Source organism: Ursus americanus, chromosome 17, assembly GCF_024610735.1.
Source record: "Ursus americanus isolate L20-20 chromosome 17, mUrsAme1.1.p, whole genome shotgun sequence".
NCBI lineage: Eukaryota > Metazoa > Chordata > Mammalia > Carnivora > Ursidae > Ursus > Ursus americanus.
Window position 1 is genome coordinate 45,685,952 of NC_142143.1, and position 27,732 is coordinate 45,713,683.

Genomic DNA, 27,732 nt, shown 5'->3' on the forward strand with positions numbered 1-27,732 from the left:
GGTGGTGTCTCGTGATGGTTCTGATTTGCATTTCCCTAATAACAAATGATGTTGAGCATCTTTTCATGTGCTTATTATCCACTTATAATTCTTATTTGGAGAAATGGAGAAACTCAAATCTTTTGCCCAATTTTTAATTGGTTCTTTTTATTATTGAGTTGAAAGAGTTCTTCATATGTTCTGGATAGTAGCCTCTTTTCAGATGTATGATTTGCAAATATTTTCTCCCATCCTGTGAATTGTCTTTTCACTTTCTTGATAATGATCTTTGAAGCATGAAAGTTTTTAATAATGAAGTTCAATTCATCTATTTTTCTTTAGTTGCTTGAACTTTAGGTGTCATACTCATAAGTATTTTATTCTTTTTGATGGTGTTATAAATAAAATTGTTTTAACTTTATTTTCAGTTCATTGCTAGTGTATAGAAATGTAACTGACTTTTGTATCTTGACCCTATATCCTGCAACCCTACTAGACCCATTTATTAGCTCTAGTAGTTTGCGTGTGTGTTTCTTAGGATTTTTCTAAGTACAAGATCATGTTATCTGCAAATAGAGTCTGGATGACTTTTATTTTTTTCTTGCCTAGTTGCCTTGGCTAGAATTTCCAGCATGATGTTGAATAGATGTGGTCAAAGCAAACATCCTTGTCGTGTTCCTGATGTTAGGGGAAAAGCATCCATTATGTATAACGGTCACTATGAGGTTTACGTAAGTGCCCTTTATCAGGTTAAGGAAGTTCCCTTATATTCCTAGTTTGATGAGTATTTCTATCATAAGAGGGTGTTGGATTTTGTCAAATGCTTTTTCTGCATCTGTTGAGATGACCATGTAGCTATTGTCCTTTATTCTTTTAATATGGTGTATTAGTTTGCTAGGGCTGTCACAACAAAATGCCGTAGGCTGGGTGGCTTAAACAACCAAAATTTTTCTCACAATTCTAGATGCTGGAAGTCTGATTGGAAAGTGTCCGTAGGGTTGGTTTCTTCTGAGGCCTCGCTCCATGACTTGTAGATAGCTATCTTCTACCTATGTCTTCATACGGTCTTCCTAGTATTTTTATAAGGACTCGGTCATATTGAACTAAGACCTACCCTAATGACTAATTTTAACTTTATTATCCCATTAAAGGTCCTATCTCCAAATACAGTCATATTCTGAAGTACTGGGTTAGGACTTCAACGTATGAATTTTGAGGAGACACAATTCAACCCATAACAGCCTGTAACACAGAGTGTTTTTTACATGTTGAACCAACCTTGTATTCCTGGTATAAAGCCCACTTGATCATGAGATCACTTAATCCTTTCTATATGTTGCTGGATTCAGCTTGTATTTTGTTGAAAATTTTTACAAACAGCTAGCTAGAATTATTATTCTTTATTCCTACCATTCAAAGTGTTTTTACATACGCTGTTTCATTTTCCCTTAAACAGAATTCTATGAAGTGGGCAGTTTATTCATATTCACTAAAACAAACTGAGGCTCAGGAGAGTGAAGCAATTTTCCCCCAATTATAAATTTGCAGTAGTAGATAGTATAGACTGGAATCAAAACTATAGATGGGAAGAACATTAGGGGGATGAAAGAAAGCAGGATTTGGTAAGAACAAAGAGAAACTTTGGCTGGCTGGAAGTGAACAGGGTCAATTTGAATGGCATCAGTGATCTCAATGATGTAAGAACTGAGGTCATCTGCTGATGTGCACACTAAGAGTAAATAGACTTGTGCTTTCAATTCATGCATGTAATTAAACCAAGTAGGGATGACAATTCTCATTAATTTTGAGATGATTTGACCAGATTAGCTGAAAGGAGAATAAACCAAAGTTTTGATAATAGGGATTTGACTGTATCAGTAACAATACATCCCTCCTTCATTCTTGGAAAGTTAGTTTCCAAGGTGACTGCCAATTCATACAATTTTGTCTAAGCCTTGATGGAGCTGCACCTCTCTAGTACCATGATTGCTCAGTCAGAAAATGCTGAATTCAAATTCTACCTCTGGCCCCAACAGGTTGTGTGACTTTGAAAGCCATTTAATTCCTGCAAGACGGTACTCCCTCATCAAATGGGGGAATTGAATTAGATGTTCTCTAAACTCCCTTCCAGCTTTATGACTCTTAGCGAATAAAAGTGGTGATTCAGTTCACCGGAAATTTTCAAATAGCAATGATGAATTCACTAAGGATAGACTAAGGAATTACTGAAGAGCAATGAAGCCTAGTGAAGGATAGAGAACAGTTAAGCCAGGCTGGGTAGCCAGTGAAAGTGGGAAAGTAAACAGCCTGGGGTAGGTGAGGGGGAAGCTACCCAGAGTTAGGAATATCATGGGGTATATTATACAAAGCTACAGAAACCTAGGTGGCCAATTAATTTAAAAAATAGCCAAAAATAATTACAAATAATTAAAAAGCCAGACCAGAGCATACAGGCTGGGACAGAAGACAGATAAAACCCCAAACTTTTAACCACTTATTTTTACATCAGGATCATGATGTTATTTATCCCAGTTCTCACTGGATGATGCACTGAAGAGCAAGGATCTTAACCTGAGTCCCTCCAGTAAAGTTCCTGAAGTTCATCAGCTTCTCAAATCATTCACAAGTCATGTTTCATTTCTCTGAACTGTCACACGATACTTCATAATGATCTGGCTCACAGGAGGCAATGTTCTGATAATCAAGATATCTCTTTTTCCTGTTCATTGAATTTTAAACTATTTTGTTGTTCTTTTCCACTCAAATGAAATGCACTCACTGCAAAAATTCAAACATACACATACATAATGTAAATAGTGACAGTCCCTATAATTCCTCTTCCTACTGTTAAAATTGGTAAAAACTCCTCCAAGTGATTTTTCTCTCCATACTCTAACATATTATTTACAAAAATAAAATCGTGAAGTTTTGCAAATTGCTTTTTTCCCTCTCACTAACAAGTATAATCCAGATATTTTTTCATGTCAGAGCATACAGAGCTTTATTCATTTTATTTTAAGTAATCTTTACCCCCAACATGGGGCTCAAACTCATGACCCCAAGATCAAGAGTCGCATGCTCTTCCGACTGCACCAGCCAGGCGCCCCTAGATCTGCTTTATTCATTTTGACAACCACAGAGGAATCCATTTTATCATCATAGCATAATTTATGCACATCCTATTGATGCCATTTACCTTGTTCACAATTTTTTGATACTGCAAACAATGCTACAGTGAACATCCCTGTATATGCCTTGCATATATGAATAAATGTTCCTAATCAATATATTCTTAAAAGTCGAATCACATCAATAAAAAATTAAACAAATGTAAATTTTAGAAGTAAAATTACTGACTCAGAGTAGTTTAGTAGGTATTGTCAAACTGTCCTCCCAAAATGTTGAACCAATTTACAATCCCACCAGTGTAGGAGAAAAAGCTGTTTCCCCACTCTCTTGCTAGCACTGGGCAGTCTTGTTCTGTTTTGTTTTTTTAATCATTCCTATCTCAGGTAGACGTAGAATTGTCAAATAATAAGTGAAAATATAGGACATCTAGTAAAATTTGAATTTCAGATTAAAAAAAATAGAAATTACCCAACTCCATCTGCCAAATGGCCTGTTTTTAGTCTATCCTTTGGTATCATCGATGGTGTCTTCTGTCAAAAGTTATCTGAAACATTTATTTTATCCTAAATGGATGCGAAATATCTACTATTTAAATTTGTTTACTCTTAAGATTTGATGATATCGAGCATATACTTTGGCCATTTCTATATCCTCTTTAGTGAACTACCTCTTTTTGTCATTTGCTCCTTTTGCCAATGGTTTGTCTTAATGATTTGTAAGAATTTTTTTATATTAAGGAATTAGACCCTGTTACATGACCTAGTTTTCCTTTTGACAATTTTTTGTTATTCCCCCCATTTAGAAGTGTTGCACTTTTATGTAGTCCAACATTAAGCTGTGCCAATATGAGTTTCTCAAATCACCTGGATACTTGTATAAGTGCAAATTCCTAGCTAATCAAATTTCTGAGAGTGAAATCTGGAACTCTCTCCTTAAAATCCCTGTAGGGGATTTTCTTCCTTTCTTCTTTCCTATCCTTCTCTTCTTTTTGTATCCTTTTCTTCCTCCCATCCATCCTTCCAGACATTTTGGGGGGTGGGGAAGGAAAGGGAGAGAGAGAATCTCAAGCAGGCTCCATCCCCAGTGCGGAACCCCTCTCAAGGCTTGATCTCAGAACCCTGAGATCACAACCCTGAGATCATGACCTGAAACAAAATCGGACACTTAACTGACTGAGCCATCCAGGCACCCTCTTCCTTCCAGACTTTCATCATATCCAATCAAGAGTGAAGAATTTGCTAGAATTATTAAAATAAAGAACACAGAAGTTAATATGTAAACTATGCAAATGGAAGCTTGCCATCTTCTCAGTGTGTGCTGTTGATTAAAATGACTTATTCTGGGGCTCCTGGGCGGCTCAGTCATTAAGCGTCTGCCTTCGGCCCAGGGCGTGATCCCGGGGTTCTGGGATCCCTGCTCCGCTATGAGCCTGCTTCTTCCTCTCCCACTCCCCCTGCTTGTGTTCCCTCTCTCGCTGGCTGTCTCTGTCAAATAAATAAATAAAATCTTTAAAAAAAAAAAAATAAAATAAAATAAAATAAAATAAAATAAAATAACTCATTCTTTATCAGTTCTTGACTTCGGGGAGAAGAAAAGTAGAATTTTAATGGTTTCTTCTATCTGATGTTAAAAAAATTTTATTACGGAAAATTTCAAGCATATACAAAAGTAGAAATAATAATTCCTATTGCTCAGCTTCAAAAATTATCTATATAGGGTCAATCTTGTTTCATCTATATGCCCTATTCCCCCTACCATCTCCCATTCCCCAGATTATTTTAAAGCAAATCCCAAGAGATTCCCAAACTCATTACATTTGAGATCCAGAATTTTATTATTTGAGTTTCCCATTGTACTTTGAAAGTTCTTTCCAACTCCAAAAAATATTAACTCATGTTCTCGCTAGCTAATACCTGCCTGATCTCATTTTCTTTGGTTTCAATCTCAAGAATTTAAAGTCTATTACTATTTAGGAAAAAAAAAGACAACAAAAAACCTGCAGATATTAGGGATAATGCAAGGAACAGGTACCTGAAATGTCTTCTACGTGAGATTCCAAATATCTATTCTTTAATATTCCAGCCAATCGAGCTTAACACCAATATTTTCTTAAATGTTACTAATAGCTAGGCAGATTCTTATCTCAATGCTTTGCATTCTTGCCACCTGATGTTCCTATTTGATTGTCTTAAATTACTCCAACTACTCAAAGAAAGGAGATTTGAGAAGTATTTAGGCATGAACAATAATTAAAAATGCTAATGCTTTGAACAGAAAAATTAAGTCTTATAGAGGCAGAAAGGCCTATTAATATCTGAGTCACATTGTTGGTTGACTTAACATCTAGCTATAGTCCCTTTGTCTCCTATATATAAAATTTGGATAGTAACACTATCTACCACACTGTTTAGAAAACTGAAACTTACGCTTTCATCTTCTTTTAAAAAGTGAGCTGCCTCATTAGCTGTGTTTGTTTTTAGTCTTTAGCTCGAATTAATCCTTGGTAAATACTCTCTTTCACTTGGAGAAGAATGAGGAAATAGAAATCAAGAGCTTGTAGAATATTTTTAAAGTTTGTATAATCTAGACAAAATTTGCCACTTAAATGTTTAAAATATTTTGAGATCAAACTTATAGTGTTCATTTAAACCATTTTTAGAATGTACAATTCAGTGTTTTTATATATTCACAAGAGTGTGCAATCACCACCACTAATTCCAGAACATTTTATCACCCCAAATAGAAATCCCCTTCTCCCCATCCCCTGGCAACAACTAATCAACCTTCTGTTTTTACAGATCTGAGCATTCTGGCAATTTCATACAAATGGAATCATATAGTATGTGGCTTTTGTGTCTGACTTCTTTCACTTGGCATATGTTTTTAAGGTTCACTCATGATGCAGCAGAATCAGTACTTATTTCCTTTTGGCTGAATAATATTCCATCGTGTGGACATACATTTCATTTATTCATTCATCAGTTGATGGATATTTGGGTTGTTTCCTTTTTTGGCCATTATGCACAATTCTGCCATGAACATTCACATACACATTTCTACATGAACATGTTTTCATTTCTCTTGGGTACACACCTCAGAGAATTACTGGATCATAAGCATAACCAAGCTTAACTTTTTGAGGAATTGCCAAACTATTTTCCTAAGTGGCTACACTTTTTTACATTCCTATCAGCAATATATGAAGAGTTCCGATTTCTCCACATCCTCACCAACTTTTCTGTCTTGTTTTGTTTACAATTATAGACGCTTGGTTGGTATAAAAGTGGTATCACAGTGGTTCTGATTTGCATTTTTCTAATTATGAATGGTATTAAGCATCTCCTCACGTGCTTGGTGGCTATTTGCATTTCCTTCAAGAAATGTCCATTCAATCCTTTGTCCATTTTTAAATTGGGTGGTCTTGAGTGATAAGAGCTCTCTGCATACTCTGGAGAGATCGTACTTAAAGTCAAAACAAAAGTGAGAACTGATGGAGCACAAGATTGAGCCATAATGACCTATTTTGGACTCTTGTACTCTTCTACGCCTAAAGTCAGATCTACTTCCATGAACCAACACATTCTTGGGGGCTAATCTGACTAGAATAATGGAGGGATAATCTCCCATGTCTGGATCCCTTAAGTAGAAAGGGACTTTTTCCCCCATTAGTTTTCCTGGTCAATCCCCAAGCCCACCCTATACTGTGGGCATTGGATAGGAGGTAGGGGAAAGATGAATGATGCCTAGCACAATGAGAAGTGCCATTTCCAATCCCATAGGCCCTGGCAGAAATTTTAAGGCCACAGAGATCTTTGCACAACCTCGTAATGCTTATAAGTGCCACAACTTAAAAAATAAAGCAACAAAGTAAATACTCAAAGTAACCTATCGGGCAGATACAAAGAATCAAATGCTAGAGTAGATAGTTAAATAAGAGGATACAGAATCCTTACATTAGGTATAGGCATGGTTGCCATTAACTAATATTGTTACATGTTTTCCAAAATACTTTCCTACCTATTGTTGTCCCTAGGCTGCCTAGACAGATCAGCCCATGTGGCCTTAAGTACTACTACATGTTCCAATTAGATGAGTCCAAAAGTACAGGGTTCACTATGTGGCTCTGAACAGGAGGCTAAGGAGAAAGTGGAGAAATTAGGGGCCATATGTGAAGCTGATACATAGCTGATGTATCTTTGGAAAATGTATGAGGGATTAAGTATTTTTCTGTGTGAAAATGAATGACACTGTGGTAGTGAGGCAGAACAACACTTAAAATATCATCTTTGCCATGTCTAAGCGACAATGAGTGCCAATAAGAGATGTGTGATCATAATATAATGTAACTAATTGTAAGGAGAGAGATACCGGCACTTCATCATCGAGTAAAACACACATCAAGAGGCAGACACAAGATCTGTAAACTACATTTATTGAGTACTTATTGGGCAGTTGGCATAACAGATACAAAAGAGTGAGGATGGGGACAGGTAAGAACTTAAAAAATTAAATATACATGTTAATTTACCATCTAATTCTACCAGGAAAATACAAAATTTGTACAACTTATACTTTATTATGAAACTGTGATGCCTGTCAAAAGGATAAGCTATACATACAATGCAAATTTTTTTTAAAATTGTGCTTAACATCATTAGAATTACCCCAAAATGGGTTGATAAAATGCCTAAACAGCATTCATTCTTATTACACACATATATTTCACTTTAAAGATTGCTTGAAAAGTACAAATCCTTTGACCCCATTGCTGGGAAATCTGTGGTCAACACCTACATGTGTCGTTTCTCTAAGAAACACCAGGGCATTTGCGGTCCGTTTCTCACTTAAAAGTCCACCTTATTTCCAGCTAGCTTACTAGCAAGTCCTCTTAGAACTGTTTATATATCTTTGGTCTGATCATCTTCTTCAAGTTTCCTGATTTCATTTTTTAAACAATTTATAGTTTCACGACTTGCCTTTAATCTCTCCTTAAGCTCTGCAATTTCAAAGCTTGTTTTTTTTTTCGCAGCTTCTAATTTTTCTCTGGTTTTCACTTCAAGTTCTGCAACTAAGGAAAACATATTTTTATTGAACTATTTCATTTCTCTCACCTGCCTAAGGTATGTCAGAGACTAATAAATATGGCATTTTCTTAGGTCAGTTTCCAAGATGAAATATAAACAACTTAAGATACATTAAACATAGGGAGGTTGGGAGAAAGTCTAAACTCTCACAAGAGAATCTGAGACGCTTTCTACAACTAAGAATGAAATTCTGGCCACCCACATTTTATTTCACAGTTAAGATGTTTACACATAATGTCCTTGTTTTTCTCTCCACACACATATTAATCTGGAAATAAGGTGGCATACAATCCAAGAGACACCCAGCTAAAAAGAAGAGCTAACTAAATACAGTGTTCTTAAACATATGTATGTACAGGTAAAACTTACATAAACAAATTCACACTGGTAAAACAAACCCCTATCTTTTTAAAAAAGATAGCACTAACCACCTAGGTCTAAATTCCAGCTGTACCATTTACTAGCTGTGCCACCCTAAGTTATTTATTATTTCTGTGTTCATTTCTCATTATAATGATGTATGAGACTGTAACACCTCATATTACTTGAAAAAATTTTTTAATTTTTTTAACTTCTAGTTTTAATTGTCTCCTTTAATATATTTTGCAACCTAGTTCTTTCCCCCAAACTAGTCTTAATGGTTTTAGAGAAGTTCTGGCAGATAATGTGCTATTAGTTGAGCTTTTCTATTTTCTTGGTGTTTGTGGAATGACACCTACTGGTATTAATGACCAGCTAGTAAAGAGGACCTAACATCTTAGTAAGCAGATCTGTAAACTTTTATTTTTAGTTCATATGTAAAACTTCATTCAAAAATTTTAAATGAATTAATGTACATGAAGTATCTAGAATACTGTCAAATACAAAAAGCCATCCTAATTACCATTATGACAGAGGAACATTAAATGATATTTAAAACATTTTAGCTGGTTATATAACAAATTACTAAAGAAAATATCGTTACTGCAAAATAGAACACACCTATTTAAATACCCCACTTGGATAATGTTTTACATTTATATTATAACATTACATATGTTTTACAAAAGAAAAATGCCTACTTTCGTCCACCATTTCCATCTTGTGGTCATTTCAGGTAACTGCTGCTGATGACTATTAAAGCACAGCTGTACTTTTGATAAGGTAATCACTATTTGGAAGCAGCATGGTTTGGTGGTGGGGGTAAAACCCTTTGAAATCAGAAAGACTTCAGTCCAAATACAATCTTGGCCCCTTATTAGCTAAATGCTGATATCCCCTAAGTCTCCCTCAATGTGGTTTCTATTTGGTACAGTTAAAACTGTATTTCTTAGAGAATATCTGAGGATTAAGTAATCAATGTAAAGCATCTAGCACATGAAAACATGCAATAATATTTATTTTGTTTATGGCTGGTGGCTTTCTTTTTATGATACATTTTATAATACAGGTAAAATTTTATATTGCCAAAACAATCCTTAATTTTCTTTGTAATTTCTTTCACCACTTTTAATGAAAATTGTTTTTGAGGGGCGCCTGGGTGGCACAGCAGTTAGGCGTCTGCCTTCGGCTCCGGGCGTGATCCTGGCGTTATGGGATCGAGCCCCACATCAGGCTCCTCCGCTGTGAGCCTGCTTCTTCCTCTCCCACTCCCCCTGCTTGTGTTCCCTCTCTCTCTGGCTGTCTCTATCTCTGTCAAATAAATAAATAAAATCTTAAAAAAAAAAAAAAAAAAAAAGAAAATTGTTTTTGAAAACAGGAGTACCTACATATGATACAAAACTAAAAGGCTGAAAAATGTAGATAATGAAAAAATGTCTCCTTCCACCTCTGGTCCTCAACCAACCAGTGTTTCTTCCTGGAGATAATCAGTTTTAGGTTTCTTTGGTATCTTTCCAGAAATATTTTGTTCACAGACGAGCACACATCTAAGTGTGATTTCTTCACACCCCCAAAACAAGTGGTATCATACTATCTACATATGGTCTACATCTTGCTGCTTCACTTAATATTACGTCTGAAAGCCCATTCTGTATCCTATAGCTGTCTCATTCTTTTAATGGCTGCAGATGACTTCACCCAATAGACATACATAACTCATTAATCTGTCCCCTTTGATATACATTGAGTATTTCCATTTTTTCTTTTATAAACAACGTTATAATGTGTATGGTGTGAGAAATTATTTCAGTATATTTATGGGATAATCAGTACACTTGTAGGATAAATTCCTGTAAGTACAATTGTTGGGATATATGTACTTGTAACTTTGAAGGAATGCTGGGTAACTCTTAAAGGTTCTATTACTTTACAATCCTACTAGCGTTGTATGTGTTTGCCTACTGTATCAACTTCTTGATCTCAGTTACCCCAACGGTTAAAAATGGTATTCCAGGGTAAATTTAATTTGTCTTTCTCTTTTTACTACTGAGGCTGACCAATCTTTTTATGTTTAGGAGAGACATTTCTCCCTTCCTTTTTATGGATTGTCTGTCTTTCCTTTGCCAACTTTTTAAAAAAGATTTTATTTACTTATTTGAGATAATGAGCAAAAGATTGAGCGAGTGAGAGAGAGAGAGCACACGAGCAGGGGCAGAGGGAGAGGGAGAAGCTGACCAATCACTGAGCAGAGAGCCAGATGTGGGGCTTGATCCCAGGACTCCTGAGATCATGACCTGAGCCGAAGGCAGATGCTTAACCGATTGAGCCACCCAGGTGCCCACCTTTGCTATTTTTCTATCACATTATTGGCCTTTTAAAAAAATTGAAGTATAAGTGACATATTAGTTTCAGGTGTACAACATAACAATTCTACATTTGTATAAACTGCAAAATGATCATCACGTAAGTCTAATATCTGTCACTACAGTTACAAATTTTTTTTCTCCTGTGATGAGGACTGTTAAATCTCTTAGCGACTTTCAAATATGCAATACAGTATCGCTAACTATAGTCTCCATGCTGTACATTACATTCCCATGACTTATTTATAACTGGAAGTTTGTGCCTTTTGACCCTTTCAGCCATTTCCCCAACCTCCCACCCCACCTCTGACAACCACCAATCTGTTCTCTGTATCTATGAGCTTTTTTTTTTTTTAAGATTTATTGATTTTAGAGAGAGTATGTACATGTGAGCAAGCAGTAGAGGGAGAGGGAGAGAAGCAGACTCCCTGCTGAGTGCAGCACCCGATGTGGTGCTCAATCTCATAAGATCATGACCTGAGCCAAAACCCAGTCAGACGCTTAACCGACTGAGCCACCCAGGCACCCCAGTTTTTTTTTTTTTTTTTTAAAGATTCCATATGTAAGTAAGATCCATTTGGCATTTGTCTTTCTCTGACTTACTTCACTTAGCATAATGCCCTCAAGGTCCATCCATGTTGTCACAAATGGCAAGATTTCCTTTTCTTTAACGGCTGAATAATATTCCATTGTGTATATATACCACATTTTCTTTATTCATTCATCAACAGACACTTAGGTTGTTTTTGTATCTTGGCTATTGTAAATAATGCTGTAATGAACGTAGAGGTATATATATCTTTTCAATATTCAAGTTAGTGTTTCTGTTTTCTTCAGATAAATACCCAGAAGTGGAACTGCTGGATCATATATGGTAGATCTGTTTTTAATTTTTTGAGAAACCTCCATGCTGTTTTCCATAGCAGTTGCACCAATTTACATCACTGCATCAGGGTTCCCTTTCTCCACATCCTTGCCAACACTTGTCATTTCTTGTCCTTTAGAAAATAGCCATTCTAACAGGTGTGAGGTCATATCTCATTGTAATTTTAAGTTGCATTTCCCTGAAGATTAGTGATACTGAGCACCTTTTCATGTGTGTGTTGGCCATCTGTACGTCTTCTTTGGAAAAATATGTATTCAGATCTTGCTCATTTTATTTTTTTTTATTTTTTTATTTTTTTTTAGATTTATTTATTTGACAGAGATAGGAACAGCCAGCGAGAGAGGGAACACAAGCAGAGGGAGTGGGAGAGGAAGAAGCAGGCTCATAGTGGAAGAGCCTGATGTGGGGCTCGATCCCACAACGCCGGGATCACGCCCTGAGCCGAAGGCAGACGCTTAACCGCTGTGCCACCCAGGCGCCCCAGATCTTGCTCATTTTAAAACTGGATTGTTTGCTTTTTTTGCTGAGCTGTAGGAGTTCTTTATATGTTTTGAATATTATCCCTTTATCGGATATATAATTTGTAAATGTCTTCTCCCATTCAGTATGTTGCCTTTTCATTTTGGTTTTGCTTTCCTTTGCTGTGCAGAAGCTTTTTAGTTATTGGCCTTTCTTACTGATGTGCAGGAACCTTTCATATATTAAAGAAACTAGTCATTTGTGATAGGAGTACAATAGTTTTTCATGGCTTGTCTGTCTTTAGACTTTGTCTAGAATGCTTTGTTTTACTAAGCAACAATTTTTATTCCCTTGCTTGCTCTCTCTCCACACCAATTAAAAAATAGATACTGAATGAAAGGCATTTTGTGAGATGTTGGGGTAAGGTAGATGATAAGACAAAAAGAAAAATGCAGTACAGTGTCAAAGGGACCAATGAGAGCAGACTGGATTCATTCCAGCGTGAAAGGGTGTGTGTATCAAGGGACGCTTCTTAACAGCAGTAAAATCTGAGTGGAGTTTTATAGAATGAGAAGGAATTAGATGGATGAAGCAGACATCACAGGCCCTGGAAATAGCACATATAAATTTGGGAAACAACAAGGAGTCATGTACAATGGTTAACAGGTAGTTTTAAAACTAGTCAGGAAGACCTGATCCAACTTATTTGTCAAAAGGACAGCATTCACTGTAGGTATAGATTCTTGTTGTTTGGTTTAGTCATTACACTTCATTTTCTGACCAATCATAAGACTGCAAAGGGCATGATATATTTGGAAGAAGACCTAATCAGCAATGAGATCATAAGGAAAAACATTTTAAAACTTTTTAGCTTGTTTCAGTTTTCTCCTTCCTATTTATTAAATGCTTATAAAAGAAAAATTTGTTTTAAATTTCTCAGTTAAGCCTCAATTTAGAGTAAATCAACCCAAAGAGAAATTATTATTTTTGCACAGCCAATATAACTTACTGGTTAGAAGCACAGAATGTAAGGCTTTTACACAGAGATAAAACAGCTTATTGATAGAACAGACAGAACAGCTTGGTTTCAGGTTAAATCCTGGCTCTGCTGGGTGATTTGAGACAAGTCATCAAGTCTCTCTATACACTAGGGCCTTGATCCACAGAATGGGGCTAATAGTAGTATCTTCCTCCCAGGGTTGTCACATCCATAATTCAGTAAATTCAGAAATGTAAAGCACTTATCTAGTACACAATAAGCTCTCATTAAGTGCATACTATTGTTTTAATTTTTCCTTGTAGAAGCAATTATTAACAGCTAGATCACTGTGCTTGAGCAAATCTCCAAGAATTTATTATGAGTATAGTTTCATGAACTTTTAATAAGCTTGATAAACGTATTCTCTGACTGGATATTTAAAATTTAAAACTCCAACCATCTCCTCCCACCAAAGGTGTTCCCTTCCCTGCTGTTTTTCTCCATATCACCTAATTACTAACTTACACTTAACTGTTCTCCTTATTTAATACCTGCCTTTCTCTCAATAGAGTGTAAGCTTCATGAAAGAGAGATTTTTGTCTGGTCTGGACACAGCTCTACCTTCAGAACCTAGAACAATGCCTGTTATATAACCAGCACTCAATATACACTGTAAGCAAACGAATGGAAGATCCAAGAACCACTGAGTGAATGGTGACATAAATGTTAACACAAGGATGGCAAACAGGTATCATCTTGAGTGCCAACTGCAAATGATTGGCAGTAGCTGCATGGAGTGTGATGTGTAAGGGATTCTGACGCCATGTCAGCTTAGAGGGAAAATATAACATGACCAATTATCATTGTGTCATTCTAGTATTCACCACCCCAGCATTGATCTGAAACTATGTAAAATGACATAGGTTAACCAAAAAGAGATAAGCTAGTTCACAGTACAGTAGTCCCCCCTTATCCATGGGGAATACATTCCAAGACCCCCAGTAGATGCCTGAAACCACGATAATACTGAACTCTATATACACTATGCTTTTTCCTATACATATAGACCCATGATAACATTTAATTTATAAATTAGGCACAGTAAGAAATTAACAATAACTAATAAAATAATTATAATATACTGTTATAAAAATTATGTGGTCTCTCAAAATATCTGATTGTACTGTACTCACCCTTCTTGTGATGAAATGAGATGATAAAATGCCTAAGTGGTGAAATGAAGTGGTGAATGATGCAAGCCCTGTGACACAGCATTAGGCTACCACTAACCTTCTGACAATGTGTCAGAAAGAGGATCACCTGCTTCTGGACCACCACTGACCCTAAGTAACTGAAACCTCGAAACGTGCAATCATGGATAAGAGGGGACTGCTATACACAAAAGTATACAGCTGACCATTGAACAACATGGGTTTGAACTGCGTGGGTCCACTTATACTTGGATTTTTTTTTTCCAGTAAATACTACGGTACTGTAAATGTATTTTCTCTTCCTTATGACTAACACTTTTTCTCTAGCTTACTTTATTATACAGACTAAAATATATATAATATACAATATATGTGTTAATTGACTGTTTTATCAATAAGGCTTCCAGTCAACAGTAGGCTATTAGTAATTAAGTGTTTGGTAATTGAAGAGTTATACAGATTTTTGACTGTTGGCGGTAGGGCAGAGGAGGGTGGTCTGCACCTTTAACCCCTGCGTTGTTCAAGGGTTAACTGTAATTATGTTCTGTGAGGTTTTTCACAGATTTTATTAGCAAAGACTAGTAAACAGGTTGACTGACAGGTTAAGCAAGATTAATGAAAAGCTATGCTTAAATGTAATTAGGGAATAAAAGACAGTATTTCAGAGAATGTGAGAGGCTACTTTGTGAACAATTTAAAAATCCTTCTTTGAGGTTCTATAGTAATACATATATTTTGTAAATCCTAAAAAATTTACCTTTATATATCCTTAGAAAAAAATTTAATAGTCACTAATCATAATGCTTTCACCATTACAGAATACATTATTTTTCAGGATTAATTATGAACTCATGGCACTTACATTCTGTTTCATGTTTATAGGCTCCTAATGTTAGCTGGCGAGATGTTGTTAATAATTGTTGCATCATTGCTGTTGGGTCTTGAAATATCTAATGGGACAGAATGAAAAAAAGCCCAATAACTTCAAAGTTCTACAACTTAAAATGCTTTTAAAATTCTCATTATAAAATCTTCTTACCATTTCATCATAGAACTCTGAAACCACTGTCTTTTTCCCCAGCATTGCATTGGTGTCTGACTGAAACAGCTTTAATAAATGATAGAGGGTTACCTGTGAAATAAAAATAGATGTCACATCTGTGCAATGGTTTTCATCATCGTGAGACATCATGATTTCTGTAACTGAATTAGAAAGCAGAATTAGTTAACATGCCAAATTCAGGATCTTATTTCAACTACAAGTTACTGTGTGGCAAACCACTCAAATTCTGTACTTTTATTTTTCTATTAGGTATTATTATCCATCCACATCTACTAAACATGAATGTTTTAAAAAGAGGAGGTATAGATGTTAGAAAACATCTCTACAGAGTAACTATGTAGAAAAATAAAATAACAGCTATAGAAATTAAACTGGAAAATCACTAAGATACGAACTTTTTTACTTACACAAGTAAACTTAGATTAATTTTGACAGTTATTCTGCGAAGATTAAAGTTTACAAATTTACAGGGGGAGGAAAGATTTGACACTTTCAAAATAAATAACCAAAACTAAAATGCTCAGTGAAGGCAAGATATTTTCTTTGGTGATCTATAATATTATTACACAAATAACATAATGAATAAACAAAAGTTAATGATAATTCACTTTGGTAGAAGCAATATGTCCTCAAAATACATAAAAACAGGTATAATAAGACATCAAAGGAAAAGCTTTGCAGCACAATATGTGATTACTTGAGCAAAATAAAACCTAGCTAATAAAACAGCAGAGCTGATGTTGGTTGTAGAAACCAATTCAGAGCCCTCAAAGAATTTTCCAAAAGGTTGGTTAAAATAATTTTAAGGAGGGACGCCTGGGTGGCTCAGTCGGTTAAGCGTCTGCCTTTGGTTCAGGTCATGATCCCAGGGTCCTGGGACCAAGTCCTGTATTGGGCTCCTTGCTCAGAAGGAAACCTGCTTTTCCCTCTGCCTGCCACTCCCCCTACTTGTACTCTTTCTCTCTCTCTCTCTCTCTCTCTCTCTCTCTCGCATGCGCTCTCTCTCTAGCAAATAAATAAAATCTTTAAAAAAAAATTCTAAGGAGCATGCATTATATGCCATATTTAAAGCAGATAATTTGACAAATTTCTCAAGTAGACAGAAAGGAGGTGAGACTACACAAGTGGATAAACCATACAGAGAAATTCACAACATGAAAACTTAAGGCAGAAAACAGCATCAGAGGTTGGAGCTAGTGGAGACAGGGAGGCTCCAAGCCCAAAGCTGGCAAGCGCGGAAATCAAGAATGCTGTGTGGTGGCTGGGCCTTTTAACCTTCCTTCTCCCATCACTCAGAGATGAGAGAGCATATCCCCCTGCGAAATTTAGATGTTTTTACCCAAAAAATCAAGTATGCGGTAAAAATAAAGATATTTTCAGTAGCAATGGCTCTGAAGGTTTATTTCTCAGGCATTCTTTCTGAAAAAATTCCTCCAGAGAAATGAAAAAAGAAGCCGGAAACAATGAAGAAAATGGATCATCTGTTATCACATGAGGTGGTGACAGGTGCTATTGAAAACTGAAAAATCCAAATTTAGAGATTTAAATATATGAGATGCATGGGAGTAATTTCTAGAAAACAGAAAACAATCATTATAGTTTTCCTAGGGAAGGGGCCAGAGGTGGGAGAAAGATGATGTTATGGGTTGAATTGTGTCCCCCAAAAACATATGTCAAAGTCCTAACCCTCAGTACTAGTAAATGTGACCTTATGTGGAAATAGGGTCTTTGCAGATGTAATAAAGACAGGAGTTACTAGGGAAGGCCCTAACCCAATATGACTGGTGTCCTCATAAGAGACACAGACACAAGGAGGGAGAGGAGCCAGGTGACAATGGAGGCAAAGATTTTAGTTATGCCACTAAAGCCAAGAAACACCTGGGGTTACCAGGAACTAGAAAATGCAAGAAAGGATCCTTCCCTAGAGGTTTTGGAGACAGCACGGCCAATACCCTGCCTCCAGAACCATGAGAATAAATATCTGTTGTTTTTAGCTACTCAGTTTGTGGTGCTTTGTTATGGTAGCCCTAAGAAACTGACAGAGGAGACTTTTTTAATTTTTAATATCTTTTTTAAACCACGTGCATATAGTACTTTTGTAATTTAAGAACAATTTAAAACTGCGTCATAAAACTGTCCTTCCTTGAATTTATTATTCATTTAGAGGCATTCATGTAGATATAGACAATGAAAAATGTCAAGACAGATGTCTCTAATTTTGAGGGGTGTTTAAAGATTCTTAGAGCAATGAAAATGCCTAAACTAGCCACGAAGATATTCCTAGTAATAAAAGCCCAATTTTAGCATTTTACTTTTAGGAACAATCATTCCTTTTATAATGGTTTGATCTATAATCTATAATGGTTTGATCTATATATTTTTAATCTATAACCAGGTAACAGGAATAAAACACACATTACCGGTATCTTTCTTTTGTATCTTAAATAAAACTTCATGACTTAAAGTGCCAATAATTAAAAATGGATAATGGTTTCATTATACTAAAAGAATACAACAACAGTTTTTGGGTAATAAAATTCAGACCTTTGTAGATCTATATGGAACCTATTCAATAAATTAATCACTGCAGAAGTACAATAACCATTCTTTTCAAGAGTGGACTTTGAGAGTTGTCTCATAACAATGTTATATGATATAATGATTTCTTTCAGAGATGTATTTTCCAATTGGGAGCGGTGTATAGGACAGATGAAAAAGAGATAGTAAGGCAACATATTCTCAAAGTAAAAATGAATTCAAAGTAATCTTACAAAGTTAAAAAGAGTTTCTGCCCTAGTAGCATTACTGATTTCTCTTCCTTCTCTCTCAACATCTGCTGTATTTCTGTGTTCTATTCTCCCTAACAGACTATTTTCATTGAAGACAGGAGCAGTAGCTCATCTTTGTATCCCACCCCTTGAACAATATCTTGGGAAATAACGGATATTTAATAATTTCTTGCCAGATAGAACATAATGTCTGTTGAGAGTGTTCTAGAAGGACAAAAGAATGATAGGACATCTGAAAACCTTATCACATGGAAAACACTGAAATGAGCTATAGATGTTTTTCAGGAGAAAAGAAAATGAACGAATGAATAGTCATCAGTAAAAAGTTCAAGGAAGCTTAACATGAACTAGAGCTTTCTTACCACTAGAACTACCCCAGATCTTAAGAGGATGTTTCACTTAATGACAGAAGTCAATAGTCTCTCTACTGGATACAGCAAGCCCAAACAAGACTGTTATTTGAAAGACTGCCTAAAGGAATTCCTACATAGACGAGTATGGCCTACACCTATGGGTCCTAAATCTTACTGCACACCAAAATCACCTGGGTGATTTTGAAGGGTGCTGGCCCCTCTCCAAACCTACTAAATCAGACTCTCCAGGGGATGGGGCCTTGGAGTTTGAATTTTTAAAAAATAACTCAGTTATCTCTGGTGCAGTCCACTAGGAACTAATTTTCTTTTTTTCTTTTTTTTTTTTTTAAATAGATTTTAGTTATTTATTTGACAGAGACAGACAGCCAGCGAGAGAGGGAACACAAGCAGGGGGAATGGGAGAGGAAGAAGCAGGCTCCCAGCAGAGGAGCCTGATGTGGGACTCGATCCCGGAACGCCGGGATCACGCCCTGAGCCAAAGGCAGACGCTTAACGACTGCGCCACCCAGGAGCCCCAGGAACTAATTTTCTGAACTACAGACCCAGGTCATAGCTCCTTTAGAAGCACATACAATTTTAAAAATGTAATCTGATTATTAAAGTGTAAATGTTTGGTGCTAAAGGAATGCACTGAATCTATCAAGATGAAAATTAATGGTGATGACCTGATACTGGAGTCAAACACCAACGACACACATGTGGAATGAGAGAGCCATAACTGAGTCGTGACCCTATGGATTTACAAACAAAACAAGCTGAGTAGTTTTAGTCAAAAGAAAGGGTCACGGAAAGAATGTGAGGCCTGAATGCAAATAACCTGGGTTCAAAAACTAGCTCTGCCACAGTTAACTGTGTTTTTGACCATAGGACTTGATCTCTGAACCTTAGTATCCTCACCTCTAAAATGACAATATCATATACCTCACAAAACTGCTGAGGGATCAAAGTGAAAGTTTTTACATTATCAAGCAACAATCTGATAAGAAGAGAACAAAAGATGAAAAAATCAGTGGTTATAAATAAAAATTCATGAATAAAATAAAGCTGCTAGTACTGGCAGCAATTTGAAAAAGCAAAAAGACTGTTGCTAGGGCTGTTAACTATAAAAAGCAGATACTCTCATTCTAGACAGCAGATGGACTCACCCCGTTTATTACTAATAACCAAATAATATTAACGAATTTTAAACTTCTTTGCTGTAGTAATCACATGATTCCATGGTTTCTTTCTGAGAAATATTCACATTATATCCCTTCTTTCTATACTTGAAAAATAAGTTTTGAAAGGCACTTCCCATAAAAATGAAAAACCTTAATTCATGGCAAGATACACCATGCCATAAGCTTACATAAAATGTATCTGAATAAAAACGTCAACATATAACAAACTATTACGTATGTTACGTTTTCACAATACAAAAATCTATTCAATGTTTGCAAAGATTATCATTACTCACAGGTCTCTCATTAGGATCAATGAAAAATATTTTGATGATTATTTCAAATTCACCCCATCCTGTTTCAGTAATTTCATATGGAGGCTTAGTAACAACTGAAGAGAAAAAAATAAAACAATTATAAATTATAAATTACTGATACAGTCTCCTACACCTTTTAAATTTGTTAAATAAATTTTATATTATGAATCAAAAAACTGTACTGTACCTCTTAAAGGATTGCCATAGCTTTCATGTAATTTAAATTGGATTTTCTTCACATATGCGGACATATCCTAAAATACAGGGGAATTAATAAGTTCTGCCACCTACATATAAAAACTACGAGGAAAATACACTGAGCATCGTACCTAATTTTATAAAATATACTTTGCCTCAAATTTTATGGAATCTAATTTTTTCTTTTCTTTTAATTCCAGTATAGGTAACATACAGTATTAGATTAGTTTCAGGTGTACAATATAGTTATTCAACAATTCCACACATCACCCGGTGCTTATCCTGACAAGTATAACTCCTTAATCCTACTGGAATCTATAATTTTCTAAAAAACGTGAATTATACCTAGGTTTGGTTTAAAACAAAGGAGGCCTGAACTGAATTCTTTCATAACTCATAACATACAGGAATATACATGTTCCTAATTCACTTGTTTTGCAAATCCTATTTTTACATATCTCCACAGACGATGCTCTAAATCGATTTTGATTTTCTATAAAAATAATAGTACATTTCCAATATATTTTATAGAAATAAGCATATAAACTAAAGCACATCTAAGAACTACACAACTTTAAAGAACAAAATTATATTATATAAAGCTAAGGTCAACTAAAATAAGCAACTTAAAACCATCAGATATAAAACAACTCCTTTTCCTAATCTTACTTTGAACCACAGGAGCATATTCATGAGTTCTGGCACATAAAAGGGATTCTCCTAGGGAAAGTGGCTTTTTCAAAAAAAATTCATTGTAGAAAAATAGGAAAATGCAAAACCGAATCAGTCACACTCTACAATAGTGTTCTTAATCTTTTTATTTGCTTTCAGGTAATTTTTCTATGTGATTATCGACATTTTTTTAAATTGGGGTCATAATGATGTACGAGCATCTGCATTCATCACTTAACATTGTATTGTCAACATTTTCTGAGGCAGCTTTTCATAAGCATATTTAAGACTCTTTGGGAATACTTTCATTCATTTTTTTCCTACAAATGACCAATACCGGGTACCAGATGCTACAATGGTAAATAATAGACTCTTGTCTTCATGGTAGGGAGTAGACAAGAAAATCAGCATTTCAATGTAATCTGTGTTAGGAGGGCAGTAGGTACAAATTCGTAGGAATGGCACCTAATTTAATCTTTGGAAATTGAGAGAGTAGTTCAAAGAAAATACACTTAAACTAAGACCTAAGGGAACAATAAAAATGGAGTAGGTAGGAAGGAAGGAATGAAGACATTTAAGAGTGTCCCTTTGGGAAACAGAGTAATCTAGTATTGATGGAAGGTAGGAAATGATGAGGCAAACACAGCAAGGGATAAGGCTGCAGAGACAGAACTGGGAAAGACCATGGCAGGCCTTCTAAAACTGTTTTTTGGTTTTTTAAAATATTTTATTTTTAAGTATTTTCTATACCTAACGTGGGGCTCAAACCCAGAACCCCAGATCAAGAGTTGCAAGCTCTACTGACTGAGCCACCTAGGCGCCCCTAAAACATGACAGTTTTAACTTTATCCTGAGAGCAATAGGTAGTCATTGAAGATTTTTTGTTTTGTTTTGGTTTTTCCTAAGTAACAGTTTTATCAAGATATTCACACACCACACAGTTCACCCATTTATAGTAACTATTCAATGGTCTTTAGTACTTTCAGAGTTGTACAACCATCCCCACAATCAATTTTAGAATATTTTTATCACACACAAACTCCATACCCATTAGCCACACACTCCTAAATCCCTCTTCCACCCATCCACTGGCAACGACTAATCTATTTTCTGTGTCTATGGATTTGCCTATTCTGGACATTTTATAAAAATGGAATCATCCAATGGAATTATCCAATATGTGGCTTTTGGTTTGGCTTCTTTCACTTACCATAACATTTCTAAATTTATTCCATGTGGTAGTAGCATGTATCAGTCCTTTATTTCTTTTTACTGCCTAATAATGTTCTATTGTATGGATATACCACATTTTACTTATCCATTCATCAGCTGAAAGATACTTGGGTTGTTTCCATTTTTTTGGCTATTATGAATAATGGTGCTACAAACATTCACATATAAGTTTTTATGTGAACTTTAAACGGTTTTAAATCGACAAATTTCATTCAAGGAATATCTGCTGAACACCTACTATATATTGACTGTATTCCAGGCATTAAAGATTCAGCAGCAAAACAAAATTACCAGCAGCCAGATTACAGAGGAGTTTTTTGTCTTTCATCTTCTCTGATGGTATTACCAAATTGTTCCTAGAAAGTATGAACTACTCTTCCTGAAACACCTGATTAAATACGAGGCTAACTTAAGACATAATGATTGGCAGATGTGCTGTTTATAGCATCGTTCTTGTTATCATAACTTTAGTTAGAAAACATTACTGGAAAACTGATTTCTACTAACAGTTACGTGATGACAACTCTCACTTTATTCTTTCAACTTTTGGGGGGTAACATTTCTACAATGGGCCAATTCTATAATCAGAAAGTTACTATAATACTACAATTTATCTTCAATCGAAAACAAACTGTGGCTTCAAAAAAGTTATAGGAGAAACAAGTGCCTACCTCATTTCTATATGGTTTTACATACACTGTCCACTGATGGGTGTGCCCATCCTCTTCTCTTTTCTTTCCAAAATAACGAGCAACATTACCGTAAACTATTGGTTTAACAATAGTAACCCCCTAAAAGAAAAAGAATTTCAACACCAATTAATATTGCGTCATTACCCAAATATACAGAACAACAGCTCTGAAAACTTGTTTTAAGGAACGGCAGGCAATCTAAACACCTAGAGATTGCTTATAACATGGATTTCTCTCAACAAATCAGTATCAATTATCTTCATATTAACACAAGTAACTAAAAATCCAGATTAATTACAATGTTCTCACTTTGAAAATGTCTATTTAAATCATGTAAAATACTTTGAGAGGTTTTTTTTTTTTTTGAAGAAAGGCAAAAGGCTCTTTATTTACAAACTTTAAAGTGAGCCTCGGGAATCAAGACTGCCAATTTTGACTGCCATCACCTGATGGTAATAATGTCCTGATTTATCAGCTTACAGCAGTGTTTTCCAAAGCACAGTACAAATACTAAAGGCAGTCTGGGAGAGGCTTTTAGGTAGAATTAGGGCAAACATTTTTCAATTTATTATTAAGTTCTGAGATGTAAGTACATGTTTCTCATCACATCTTGTATGCATAGAGGTGGTGACTGTTGCCAGATTATCATGAAAAGGAGACAAAAAGTTCAAGTGAGGAGAAAACTGAATGTTGCACATGAAATTTGAGACTAATTGTTCAACAGCAGGAATGTATCTGAAGGTCAAAGAGCAAGATATACCACATATTAAAGGTGCTGCGCCAATGAACTCAACAATTAAGCAGCAAGGAAAAGCAGTGAATAAAGTGAAAAACTTTTCATTTTGGCTGGAAAATCAAATCCAATCCCCATTAGCCTCTAGTTAGTTCAAAAGAAGGCAAGCAGTTTGTATGAGAATTTAAATAATCACAATAAAGGCTATTTGACACTTGTGGCAACGATATAGATGGGGCATCAGGTTCAAGGCCTGAATAAATAAGCGTAAGGAGCATTGGCCTGGCGAATGGCTAATACATCCTGCAGCTATTACTGTGGTGCTAGAAATTGCAGATTTCCTCAGTGATGCAAAGGGGGTTCATCAGTCAATAGACTTTCTAGCTGAAGGAAATTTATCTGAATTGGAAAAAGATGCCTACAAAACCACCTAACAATCATCAAAAATGAGAAATAAATCCTTAATTTTTAAAGCTTTACATGACTAACTCACAGGCATTTTTGGTGGAAAAGCATTTGAGAACTACAAGCCTAATCTCCTCAAATCACTTTGGACTTAAAACTTTTTGAACCTTACATGATTACAAGTAGAGAAGTTTTAAGTTCTTCTCCAAAACCTAATATTTTAACACTTTGGTAGTACTTTCCTATCAGTCCAAAGTCTTGCCCAAAGCTTGGGTAAAATGTATACTTATGATGAAGTTTCTGATACTATGAATTTTACCTAACATCTTTCCATTAAATCTTGGTAGTTTCTGAAATTTTACAAGAACTCCTACTTTGCACGTGGTATTAAAGAACTGTGCATAATAGTTGTACACACGTATAGTCAAAATTATGTAAAAACAGTATGACACAGATAAGGACTCGATGAAAAGCTAGAGTAGATTGGTGCAAACGTGCGTGACTTCTTTAAGATTTTACTTATTTATTTGACAGAGAGAGCAAGCACAAGCAGGGGGAGCTGCAGTGGGAGAAGGAGGAGGCTCCCTGCTCAGCAGGGAGTCCGATGTAGGGCTTGATTCCAGGACCCTGGGATCATGACCCCAGCGGAAAGCAGCCACTTAACCATCTGAGCCACCGGGCGCCCCGCGTGTGATTTCTTTTTGAAGAAAAATTTTCTTTCTACAATATATCTAAAATCAGAAGGGGTAAAAATGGGTGTTTTATCCAGAACCAGATAGCCCTGCCTTAAACACTAACGTACCAGGGGATGTATGAAAATGAGAGGGAAATAGGTTGGTGTCAAACATTACGTTAGGCCCTACGCTAACAACTTTAAAAACAAAACTAGTATTTATTGAATTATGTGCGGGCCAGTGTTATGTTCTCTGCATGCCTTGATTAATATCTTGGCCGAAGCTCTGGGGCTTTGTGAACATCAAGAACTCGCGCAAGTTTTCTGAACTTTTCTTTCCCCACCCCCCCCCGCCCTTCTTCAGTTCTCGCACTTGCACATGCTGGGTGGATAAGCTTTTGTGAGGCTGCTATAGGGACTGAATAGTTGGCTACTGTGCTTGGCAAGGTAAAGGCGGACTTGAGTATCTGAAGCTCTTATTATCCTCACAATCATGTGGAGGGCACCCCCAATTTACCGGTGACCTGGGCTGGCAGAAGATGAGTACCAAGCCCTCAAAGTAGCTATTTTCCTCGGCAACAACGTGCAGCTCTCCCCCAGGCCACCACCGGTTGTTTTTTGGCGGGGAGGGTAGGGGGTGGAGAGGCGGTCAAATCGTCGCCAAAAGAAACACTGATTTTCCCGCAGCGGCTTTGACTCGCTCTCCCTCTAGAAACCACTGTTCAAACCCGAGCTCAGAGGGCGCGAAAAGGAAAACAACCGCGCCCTCCCCACGCTGCGCGGGGAGGAGCCAGGACGTGAGAGCCACTCCCGGAGGGGAGGCGCGTGCTGGGCACTGACCTTCACTCTCCCGCCGGAGTCAGGCCCAAATTCGGCCATTCTCTTGAACATATTGTCCTACGGAAGAAGCCGCCGCCGCCAGGGAAAGAGACCGGGGCCGGCGGGGTCGCCGCTCCCCTCAGAGGCCCCGCTCCTCCCGCGCGGGCCCAGGTGGATGGTTTCGGGCTAAGCAAGGGCGAGTCTCCGCGGCTCGCGGCGCTGAGGAACAACCAACTCCTCGGAGCGGGCGGCGTCCCGGAAGCGCGTTTAGTCCCGCGCGGTGGGGAGCCCAACGGAAGGAGGAGCGGTGGCGGCGCCGTGCGCAGGCGCGAGGAGCTGGCGCGCAGAGTGCGCAGGCGCCGGGCCGGGGCCCTACGGCGGGGCGGGTCTAGGTGGCGGGAAGCTGCTGGAGTCGGGGTGGTCCAGTTATCTTGACGACCTCCCCCTCCCCATCACTTGGGTACGGAATAACCGAGAAGTTGGCTTTTGGAGCCAATACCTTTTCATCGTTAAAGAATTACGATTTTGAAATCAAATTCATCAAATCTACTCGCCTGCCCACAGCTTTTCCTTGTTTTCATCTAGACCTCCGGGCTTGAACGGCTAATTTCTTATTTACCCCCTTCTTTCTTTCCTTGCTATCTTTTCCATTCAGAGTTTGTAGTCCAAAGTCCATAACTTGACGCAAACCTTCCCTCTATTGCCAGTTCAGTGGCACCGATAACTGCGCAGATTCGCAGCACAGAATTAAGTCAAATCAATTGAAGTCATAGATGCTAACCAGAAGTTCTCGCTCCTTTTTCTCCACTAGTTAAACTTTCCCCAGTCTCAAACCTCCAACTCGGATATCAACCCTTTCACTCATATCGGGTGACTGTGCATGTAATTCATAGAGAAAACAAACCTCCATGCCCGCAGACCTAAACACAAGCTTTGGTTTGCCTAGTACCTTCCATCCCTTTTCTTCTGTTTAAGAGAAAATCTTTCAGTTTAAAAGCAGTTCTTCAGTCTTCTTTGCTTCTTCAAGGATTTTGCCCCATCAATCATACCCACTCCACTGTGTATCTTTAGCTTTTCCTCTACTTTGGCTTTTTCCCATAGTAAGAGTTAAGTTTAAATCTTTCTCATTAAAAACAGTATGGAGAGGAAGCCTGGGTGGCTCAGTCAGTTAAGCATCCGACTCTTGGTTTTGGCTCGGGTCATGATCTCAGGGTTGTGGGATCCAGCCCTGTTTTGGGCTCCATGCTCAGCTGGGAGTCTGACAGAGATTCTCTCTCTCTCCTTCTCCTTCCCCCTCTAAAATAAATAAATCTTTACAAACAAAAAACAAAAACAGTATGGAGGTTCCTCTAAAAGTTAAAAATAGAACTACCCTAGATCTAGCAATTGCACTACTGGGTATTACCCAAAGGATACAAAAATATGGTTTTGAAGGGATACATGCACCATGATGTGTATAGCAGTGTTATCAATAATAGCCAAATTATGGAAAGAGCCCAAATGTCCATCAACTGGATAAATGGATAAAGAAGATGTGGTATAAGGGTGCCTGGGTGGCTCAGTCTTTTAAGCCTCCAACTCTTGATTTCAGCCCAGGTCATGATCTCAGGGTCCTTGGATCAAACCCCTCTATGGGCTCCATGCTCAGCAGGGAGTTTGCTTCAGGATTCTCATTCTCCCTCTCCCTGTGCTCTTCCTTTCACTTGGCCACACACACTCTTGCTCCCTCTCTCTCTCAAATAAATAAATCTTAAAAAAAAAAAAAGGCATATATATACATACACACACAATGGAATATTACTCAGCCATAAAAAGAATGAAATCTTGCTGTTTGCCATGACTTGGATGGAGCTAGAGAGTATTATGCTAAGTGAAATAAGTCAGTCAGAGAAAGACAAATACTTTGATTTCACTCATAGGTAGAATTTAAGAAACAAAACAGATGAGCATGGGGGGGGGGCGCGGAGAGGCAAACCAGGAAACAGAGTCTTAACTAGAGAACAAACTGAAGGTTACTGGAGGGGTGGTGGGCAGCAGTTGAGTTAAATAGTTGATGGGTATTAGGGAGAGCACTTGTGGTGAGCACTGGTTATTGTATGTATGATGTATGTATGATATGTGTATGTATGATGAATCACTAAATTCTACACCTGA

At 37.0% G+C, this 27,732-nt stretch overlaps 1 protein-coding gene across 2 annotated transcripts; it reads right to left on the bottom strand.

The window, feature by feature from the left end:
* Positions 1-7,519: 7,519 nt before the first annotated feature.
* On the bottom strand, positions 7,520-25,874 carry YEATS4 (YEATS domain containing 4). 2 transcript variants are annotated; one of them, XM_045789613.2, is made up of 7 exons: positions 25,600-25,873; positions 22,928-23,047; positions 20,341-20,407; positions 20,133-20,227; positions 15,490-15,582; positions 15,313-15,400; positions 7,520-8,176 (listed from the first exon to the last, which is right to left on the bottom strand). In XM_045789613.2, exons 1-7 carry the CDS (start codon positions 25,648-25,650, stop codon positions 8,007-8,009), a joined length of 684 nt encoding a protein of 227 aa, XP_045645569.1. In that variant the 5' UTR covers positions 25,651-25,873; the 3' UTR covers positions 7,520-8,006. The 2 variants fall into 2 exon arrangements, with proteins under 2 accessions (XP_045645569.1, XP_045645571.1); XM_045789615.2 differs by lacking the exons at positions 20,133-20,227; positions 20,341-20,407 and having other exon boundaries at positions 25,600-25,874.
* Positions 25,875-27,732: the final 1,858 nt, after the last annotated feature.

Bases quoted from the DNA above. Each gene is read 5' to 3' on its own strand.
- YEATS4 (XM_045789613.2), bottom strand. From the start codon at position 25,650: ATGTTCAAGAGAATGGCCGAATTTGGGCCTGACTCCGGCGGGAGAGTG. The intron at 20,408-22,927 runs GTAGGCACTTGT...CCTGTATTTTAG, and splicing joins TAAAACCATATAGAAATGAG to GATATGTCCGCATATGTGAA. The intron at 8,177-15,312 runs GTAAGTGCCATG...TGTTTTCCTTAG, and splicing joins CTATAAACATGAAACAGAAT to TTGCAGAACTTGAAGTGAAA.